Source organism: Acanthisitta chloris, unplaced genomic scaffold (genome assembly GCF_000695815.1).
Source record: "Acanthisitta chloris isolate BGI_N310 unplaced genomic scaffold, ASM69581v1 scaffold20172, whole genome shotgun sequence".
NCBI lineage: Eukaryota > Metazoa > Chordata > Aves > Passeriformes > Acanthisittidae > Acanthisitta > Acanthisitta chloris.
This window is the reverse complement of record NW_008662427.1, coordinates 2514-11285: the sequence shown is the minus strand read 5'-3', so window position 1 is coordinate 11285 and position 8772 is coordinate 2514. Positions and strand designations below refer to the sequence as shown.

Sequence of the window (8772 nt, the reverse complement as noted above, 5' to 3'; positions counted from 1 at the left end):
GGTGGCTGGGCAGAAGAGCTGGTGTGCCCAGGTCTAGCCAGGCTTGCTGTTAGCCTCAACTGCAGCACAGTCGGTTTGAGCCTTGGTAGAGCAGGGAGCCCTGGAAAGTGTCTGGAGATAGACATGTCCATTCTCTGCCCTGGTCTGCAGTGATTTGGCTTAGGCAAAGTGCTAATGTCTTAAGCTTTGTTCTTGCAGTGGGAAGGCAAGTCTGCTCTCAAAAAGGAATGTTAAGAAGACTGATTCAGGGAAAAGTGATGGTGCCAACTATGAGATGCCAGGATCTCCTGAAGATGTGGAGAGAAACCAGAAGATCCTTCAGTGGATCATAGAAGGAGAGAAGGAGATCAGCAGGCATAAGAAAACAAACCATGGGTAAGGGCTGGCAGAGTGAGGGGTCTTCATACTGTTGCATTGCATCCCCTGTACAAGGTGTGTGTGTGTCTAGGCTGTTGGCAGGCTGCTTTGTTCCTGGACATCTTGGGAAGGCAAGAATCCACCACACCAAGGGTTTAGACCCTTTGGAGACTGAGAATTGCTTGGGAGTTATGAGGGCTGTTTTTTCTGAAGGATGACTGTAAAAGCCAGGGCAGGTTGCAGTGCCGGGGCCATGGGCAGTGCCAGGCCACCAGGTTCTGTCCCTGGAGCTGGAGAAGGATGTGCCCATCTCTGCAACATCCTCTTCCCTGGAGATGCTGACCATTATATTGGCAGCACAGGGGAGGGCATCTTTTTATGTATTGTGGATTGATGTGAGTCCTTACACTGATCTATGGGGTTTGCGTCAGAGTTGGGCTGCTCACTCTGGTGTCTCTGGACTTGGTGTCAGGAAATCTCTAGAGGTGGATGGTACTCCCCTCTCTGCAGAAAGTCTTGCTGTGAGAAGCTTCCCAGTGGTGCCCCTGTCCAGCTGCAGGAGCAGCAGGTCTACCTGGGAATGAGTGTGTGCCTGTGCAGAGCATCTCAGTGGTCCATGTAAAACCTTTGTGTTTGTTTGTAGCTCTTCAGGTGCTAAGAAGCAGCTGTCCCATGACATGGTCCGACCTCTCTCCATTGAGCGACCTGTTGCGGTGCATCCGTGGGTCAGCGCCCAGTTCCGAAACGTTGTCCAGCCTTCTCACCCCTTCATCCAAGATCCTACCATGCCGCCCAATCCAGCGCCCAACCCTCTCACCCAGCTGGAAGAAGCTCGTAGGAGGTTGGAGGAAGAGGAAAAAAGGGTTGGAAAACTCCCCCTTAAACAAAGGTACTGTGATAAGGTCTGACTGTGCGTGGGAGGGATGGGACAGACTGCTCTGAAGGTGAGCAGCTGAGAGATGGCCATGTCCTCTGCTCAGGTCTCCAGCACCAACTGGGTGCTCTCTCTGTAAGAGGTCAGAGAAATCTGCTTCAGTCCCTCTGACATGGTGATGCGAATGCCAAACCCTCCTTGAGGGCCTGAGCTTGAGGTTTGTGGGTGGAGAGGCTGGAAATGCTCCTGGCAGGATGGGCAGGGGCTGAGCAGGGGGAGTACACATGGGAGAGCTCTCTCCCCTGGTACTCACTGTCTCTGCTCATTCACACTCACATGATGACTCCAGAGATTGGTGCAGGAGCAGAATTCAGCAGAATTCACCAGGATGCAGCAGAATTAAGTGCAGAAGGTGAATATGTATTTGCTCTTTACCTACATCTCACACAGGCTTCTGGCAAAGGCTGCTTGTGGCCTCTGGGTGAGAGCACTGTGCTGTAGCCCTGGTGCAGCAGCACTGACTCCTGTGTTGCTGTACCCAAGCCACTGCATCCTTTTATGACTCAGCTTAATGGCTGTTGCAGAGCTCCTTCTCCTGCTCTGTGTTATCTTTCAGTGAACATTATTTGCAAGGCACATGGAACTCTCCAATGAAAAGCAGTTTGGAAGTGCTAGATAATTACTGTTAACAGCTGAAAGCACTTTGTCCATTAAAAACCTTTCATGGCTTTACAGCTGCCTTCTGAAAACTCCAGACTTTGCGGTCTGACTCTTAGAAACACAAATGTAATTTGAAAAAGAAGCTCTTAATTGCCAAGCTCCAATTATTTTTGCTTGCAGTGACCAGGTAGCAGACTTGTGCATATTCATGTCAGAGCACTGATTGAAAGCCAGGTAATTAGAGGGCTCTCCCAAGTCAGGTTAAGCCAAGTTTATGTGATGTACCTTTCAGCTGGTGTAATTGGATAGATAGGTTTATTAGTAGAGAGTCATGTAGAGTCCTACTAAAGTCATGCACCTTCCCCAGAAATGTCTGTCCACGCTTTGGAAACACTGGCCTGGGCCGTGCAATTAATGCTCATTAATTTGGCATGTGTTGTAAGCCTGGTGTTCACCTGTGGGAGGACAGGCCGAGTGGGCCCAGTGCTGGGCTGCTCTGCTTGCACAGGAGCTTGCCTGGAAATAGGCCTCTCAGCTCAATGAGAACACAGGAGAAACTGAGAGGGAAGCTCACATGGAAACACCATTTATTTCAGTCCAGAGCTTTGAAGAACTCTGGGAAATTGGAGCCAGTGTCCCAGGTTTGTCAGCAGCCTTGGGGAAGCATGGAGAGGTGGAGGTGAGCCCAGAGGTATCCTTGAGGCTCCAGTTGAGCTGGCTGTGTGAGGAGAGTGCACAGTGCCAGCTCTGTACAGCCAGGCTGGCTTGCCAAAACGGCTCTCCAGCCACTCCCCTCCCAACAATGGCCTTCCCCACCACACTGGGGGTGCCACAGTCTCACTCCCACCCCGTGGGAATAAGGGAGGCATCTGCAGTGCTTGTGCCGGGAACAGTAGATATTCTTCTGGAAATCACATGTATATTGCAGAAAAAAGCCTTTCTCTCCCTTATTCCCCAGCATTTGGAAGGACCTTGATCTCTGAGATAGCTACCTGGCTGCTGCTAGCAAGCAATGCAGGATTAGCCATCCAGTACTGAATGACCTGCAGATCCAGCAGCACACCAGTGCCCAGCACTGCAGTCCCAGTGCCCATCAGGTTCAGGATTTGAGCCATTTTCTGTAGCTCAGTGTCACAGTTCATAGCTGGATGAAGTAATTAATACCAGCTTTTTAAAGAAAGGATCTTTGCAAGCAGGGAGAACATTAGCATGATCTCAGTTTGGAATTAGCTGTGTTAGGCCAAGTTTGGAAGAGGAGCAGAGCTAGTGGCCAGGATACCCACCAAGGTAACATCTGCTGGGTGCTTTTGGAAGCTCTCCACCCCCAGCACCACTGGTTTATATAGCTAAGGAGTCAGGACTGGAATGCAGTTGCAGAGAGTCAGGTGAGTGCTGCTGTTTCCATACCAGATAGCATTTCATGCCTGTGACAAATGCAGCAACCTCCAGAAGGGGCAGGGCAGTGGTACCTGGTGCTGTTTCTGGGTCACACTGCCACCCAGGAGAGGGGTGCAGGTGGCAGCTGTAATGAGGCAGGGCTCAGAGTCAGTCTGGTGGCCTCTATGTGCAAGCCATGGTCTCAGGAGGTCTCTTGGCAATGACGAAAGTGGAGACAGTTGTGTTGTCTCATTCTCTTGAGAGAAGCTCTTGGAAAATTACATTTTCAGTGATTCCATATTAATCAGCTCAGCTCTAGCCTGCTGGAGGTCGGTGGCTGCAGTTTGGGATGTGTGTGAGTTCTGCTGATAGACTTAAAGCTGGCCAGGGATTTCAGGGGCAACAAGAAAACCTTCTCTAGGTACATTGGTGATAAAAGGAAGACTGGGGAAAATGTGGGCCCTCTCTGGAAGGAAATGGGAGAGTTGGTTACCTGGGGCATCTAGAAGGCTTTTTTGCCTTGGTCTTTACCAGCAAGTGCTCCAGCCACAGCACCTGAGTTGCAGGAGGCAAAGGCAGGGACTGGGAGAATAAACCATTGCCTGATGTGTTAGAAGTTCAGATTTGAGATCATCTAAGGAACCTGAAGGTGCACAAGTCCATGGGATGTGTTGAGCTCCATCCACGGGGCCTGAGGGCACCAGTGGATGAAGTGTCTCAGCAGCCACTGTATTGGAGAAGTCATAGCTTAAGTTCCCACTGACTGGAAAAGGAGAAACATAGTCCCATTTTTAAAAAAGGAAAACAGGGAGGCTTGGGGAGCTAAAGGCCTGTCAGTCTCTGCTCTGTGCCTGGCAAGATCATGGAGTAGCTCACTTCTGGGCATCATTTCAGGCATCATCTTCAGGCACGTCTCTGCTCTGGAAAGAGGTGAGCACTGGAGCCAGGCTGAGCGCCTTCGAAATGGCCTTGCAGGACTGAAGTACATGGCAGGAGGAAGGAGCCTCCCGGCCACTGGCACAGTCTTGCTTCTTACCCTCTTGTTTCTGCCACAGCAGAGCTCAGGGGTGTCCTGTCCTCTCCTTCTCCCCAGGCACAGGAGAACAGCAGCCTCTGGGAACCCGCTCTGCTGCCTGCCTTGGTCACGCTGCAGTGTCCCCAGGTCCCCAGGCACACAGCAGCCCTCTCTTAGTCATGACTTGTCTCTAGCAGGATTAAGAGAAGCTTAGGGACTTTGAGGTTTTCCAAACCCCTTCAATTAACTTCTGGCTCACAGGGTTCACAGAATTTGCCTGAATTTATGACCCATTTTCCCTTTAAATGCCTCATATTTTTTTTTCCAAGGATGACTCAATTCCTTAATGTTTTTCTAGCTAAAGGGCATCCTGTGCTTTGATACAGGGATGGGAGAGGCTCTGAGAGCTCTGCTGGCACCAGGAGCACAGACCCTTGCCTGTCAGGATGCTGCATCTTCTCCAAAGGTCTCCCAGGCAGAGCAGGCACCAGGAAGGTTGTTCAGTTGAACTTTAGACCTCTCCTGCCTGTAGGAAGAGGTGAAAAGGCTGTGTCTGGTGTGGGTTTGCAGTGCCAGTGTTTATGTGGGCACACCATGAAAAGGTGCTCTGCCTGCCAGCCAGTGTTTAAAGGTTAAGGTCAGAGTCATTTCCAAAACGGCGATTACCTCATGTGCTTGGCAAATTCTGGATTTTACAGCAACTTTCCAGTCATGTAAATACAAAATCATCTTTTTTTACCCAGCATGCTTTTAAAGTCTTTTTTTTTTTAAGCTGCCAAGTGTGTTTTATGTGACTTTGAAAGGGAAGGCTGCCTCTGGCTCAGACCTCTCATGCCAGGGTACCAATTTGTGTAGGCTGCTCCAGTGTTTGTGCAGCATTTTCAACACCCCAGATGAAAGGCTCTGCAGAAGGGCAGAGTACCCTGAGTTTTATTATTGCTGCTTTTGTCTGTCTCTGAAAATGGGGTGAAGGCTGGGCTGACACTTTCAGTCTAGTGATGGCACCACGTAGCCGAGCTCCGGTGTGTGGGCTCAGACCAACATTCTGAGAGCTGGGAAAACACAGGAGATGTAAAGTCACTGAGGTTTGGGAGAAGGCAGCTGCCTTGGCATGGGACGGGCAGCAGAGCCTCCAGCACCGTGGGCTGGCACTCAGCAGGTCATTTGTATGTTGGAGCAAGTCCAGATGAGGCCACAAAGTTGATAAGAGGACTGGAGCATCTCCCCTGTGAAGACAGGCTGAGGGAGTTGGAGCTGTTCAACCTGGGGAAAAGAAGGTTGTGTGGAAACTTCAGAGCACCTCCCTGTGTCTGAAGTGGCCTACAGGGAAGCCGGAGAGGGAATCTTTGTTAGGAGCTGCAGTGACAGGACAAGGAGCAATGGGTACAAACTGAAAGAGGAAAATTTAGGTTAGATATTAGGAAAAAGTATTTTCCTGTGAGGGTGGTGAGACACTGGCACAGGTTGCCCAGGGACGTGGTGGCTGCCCTGACCCTGGTGGTGTTCAAAGCCAGGTTGGATGGGGCCTTGAACAACCTGGTCTAGTGGAGAGGTGTCCCTGCCCATGACAAGAGGTTGGGACTAGATGATCTATAAGGTCTATTTCAACCCCTAAAATTCTATGTTATGTTTGCACGGCAGGTTGAAGCCCCAGAAAAGACCAGGCAGTGGTGCCTCCCAGCCCTGTGAGAACATCGTGGTCGCTTACTACTTCTGCGGAGAGCCCATCCCGTACCGCACCCTCGTCAAGGGGCGCGTGGTGACCCTGGGACAGTTCAAGGAGCTGCTGACCAAGAAAGGGAACTACAGGTAAGGGCTGCTCCCTGCAGGTGGTACAGTGACAGCAGACTGTCAGTGACCCCTGGCAGATGCCACTGTCAGGACATGGCAGTGTTGCCCCCACCAAGGTGAAGGAGTTTGGTGGAGGTAAGTCAGGAGGATTCCCTCATGACATGCTGTGGTGAGGATGTGGCAGCATGGCCAAGGCACCTTGGCTGATGAAGAGGCAGGTTAGAGGGATGAGGGAGGTCGGGGTTTGTAGCAGAAATGTCCTGCATCATGATTTGCACCTCCAGCAGAAGCTGCTGAGCTGCCCTGCAGGGTCCTGAGCTGGTGAGGAGCAGCATCAGCTGGTACTCAAGTGATGCTGTGGGGAACTCTGAGACTTCAGAGCTGTTTTGGCTCCTCCCAAAGCTTTCTTTGGTGAGCACAGGAAGGTTGTGTCCTGCCAGAGTCCCAAAGCAGCCAGATGTGGTCTGTGTAGGTCTCCAAGTTCCCTCTTCCAAGTAGGAACTGCCATGGGAAAGCCTGCCTAGAAATGCTCCACCAACACAGGTGTCTCAGCTACTGCTTTTGAGAGAACTGTGGATGGGCTTGGATTCAGGGCTGTAGCTCCTGATCATGTTGCAGGGATCCCCACTACTCTGTTTGCTCACTGGGTGAGGGCAGGGGCAGAAGTTTGGTTTCAGTTGCCTCCACATCTCAGGGAGCATCTCCCCACACACCATGAGCTCAGAGCCATGGAAGGGCTGTGCCCAGGTTTGAGGACCATAGTACCCCATGACCATTCACCTGCATTTTTCCCTCCCCCCCCACACAACGTTTGTGTTTTTTCAGGTATTACTTTAAGAAAGTGAGTGACGAGTTCGACTGTGGTGTGGTCTTCGAGGAGGTGCGGGAGGATGACACCATCCTGCCCATCTTTGAAGAGAAGATCATCGGGAAGGTGGAAAAGATTGACTAGGCTCCTGGGCTGCTGAGGCACGAGGACAGGACTGTGAAGGACTCTGGGACCGGAGGAGAAGGCCTGGGGTGGACACTGGTGGTGCTGCTGCCGTGGGCACCAGGCAAGCCCAGGGTGGAGGGGCAGCACCCACTCCCCCTCCAGCACAGACCTGGGCAAGCTCCAGGACACCGGTGGACACCGATTCACCCCACGAACCTGCCAGTGGGAGCCTGGGCTCCCTCTCCATACCGAATATAAGTGTAATGTAGCATTGTACAGTGCATTAGAAAGTGTAATATGACCTTGTTTACTAAAGCTGCATATTTTTGATATATTGTAATAAAAGGAAAATATTTCCAATGTCACAGTGCTCTTATGTAAATGCAAAACATACAGGTACTGCAGAACTCGCCCAAAGTGTACAGCCATCTGTCAGACTCCAGCTGCTCCATGTTGTCCCTGCACCCTGCCCTGTGCCCGTGGCCTGGGGCAGAGCTGCTCTCGTGTGTGCAAGGGGCATCCCCACCCCCGAGGGGCTGTGAAGGTTATTGAGCCATTTGGAAGGAGTCAGTGTCTGGTCTCCTTGGCAGGCTCAGCTGCTGGACATGGTAGGATGGGTCTTTTTTTTCCTCTTGAGCTTCCTTGCAACCGAGTAGATCCCTGAGGGATGGAAGGGTCAGTGCCTCCCGGGACTGGAGGCTTACAACAGAGTAAGGACCAGCTCAGAGCTGGTGTGGCAGGCTCAGTGCTGGCATCCCACAACCTGCACACTCTTGTGTGTGTGTCCTGTGCCCCTGGAGAAGGGATTGCTCCCTGGGAGGTGCTGGGCTGGCACCCATGTGCCCAGTGAGGACATGCCCAGACCCCTGGGCTTTGAGCAGGGAACTCTTTAGGAGAACCATAGGAGGGACAGAACTGATGAGACACTATAGCTGAGGACAAAGTATGTGTTTGTATGAGTCCTTCATCTTTTGGCTTCTGTGTCTGGGGAGGCAGCATGAGGGCACTGCACAAGGGGAGTCATAGATGCCAGTCTGTGGGGCTCATGTAGGGCCAGTGGGCAGCTGGCACCCCGGGAAGCCTCCTGGGTGTACTCGGCCGCAAGAAAGTTGGGGCTGTGCCAGTGCTCCACACCCCTGCCCTTCTCCCTGCCTGGGCCCTGCTGCCCTGGCATCCCACTACTGTGTCAGCTCCTTTGGAGACCTGCCCTTGCCCACCCACAGAAACAGGGGTGACTGCCAAAGCTGGGGACTTCCACATCAGCATTTGTCCTGTCCAGTGCTGCTCTTGGCCATGGTGGCACTGGAGCTCCAGGGCCCGCGTGGCACCGCCGGGGTGCGACTCAGCCTGTTGTATATGTCACCGAGTGCCTTTAAACCACAGTTCTGGGACTTGCCTATACACTACGTGAAGTCCAGTAAAAATCCACAATTTTTTTGAGCTCGGGAACAGCATTATGAGGGGTTTTACTCCCTGGTTTTGAAGTTCTGATGGTGGTGTGTCTGGTGAGGTTGTTAACATGCCCGGGATTTCCGTCTCCCCTTTTTTCTCAGGGGGTCCCTGTAAATATGTACAGCGGCTGCGCAGCCCCGGCGACGTTTCCTCTGCATTCTCATGTGCTGACTTGTACAATGATCTTTTCAAAGGTACTTGGATAAAATGAAATAAAACCCCATGTCCCAATGCCTGCTGCTTTCTTCCTTCCCTGTGGAGCAGACACAAGCCCTCAGCAGCCTCTGGATGGGACTGGTCCAGTGAAGGGCC

General features: G+C 52.0%; 1 protein-coding gene across 1 annotated transcript in view; it reads left to right on the top strand.

Annotated features, from left to right (window-relative positions):
- The window catches only part of LOC103798351 (axin-1), a gene marked incomplete at its 5' end in the record, with an annotated part of 21993 nt that extends 14620 nt beyond the window's left edge, over positions 1-7373 (top strand). The window contains 4 exons of the mRNA XM_009070606.1: positions 199-375; positions 1001-1246; positions 5925-6092; positions 6900-7373. Coding sequence (XP_009068854.1) covers positions 199-375; positions 1001-1246; positions 5925-6092; positions 6900-7026 — 718 coding nt within the window. The remainder of the gene's footprint in view (positions 1-198; positions 376-1000; positions 1247-5924; positions 6093-6899) is intronic.
- Positions 7374-8772: the final 1399 nt, after the last annotated feature.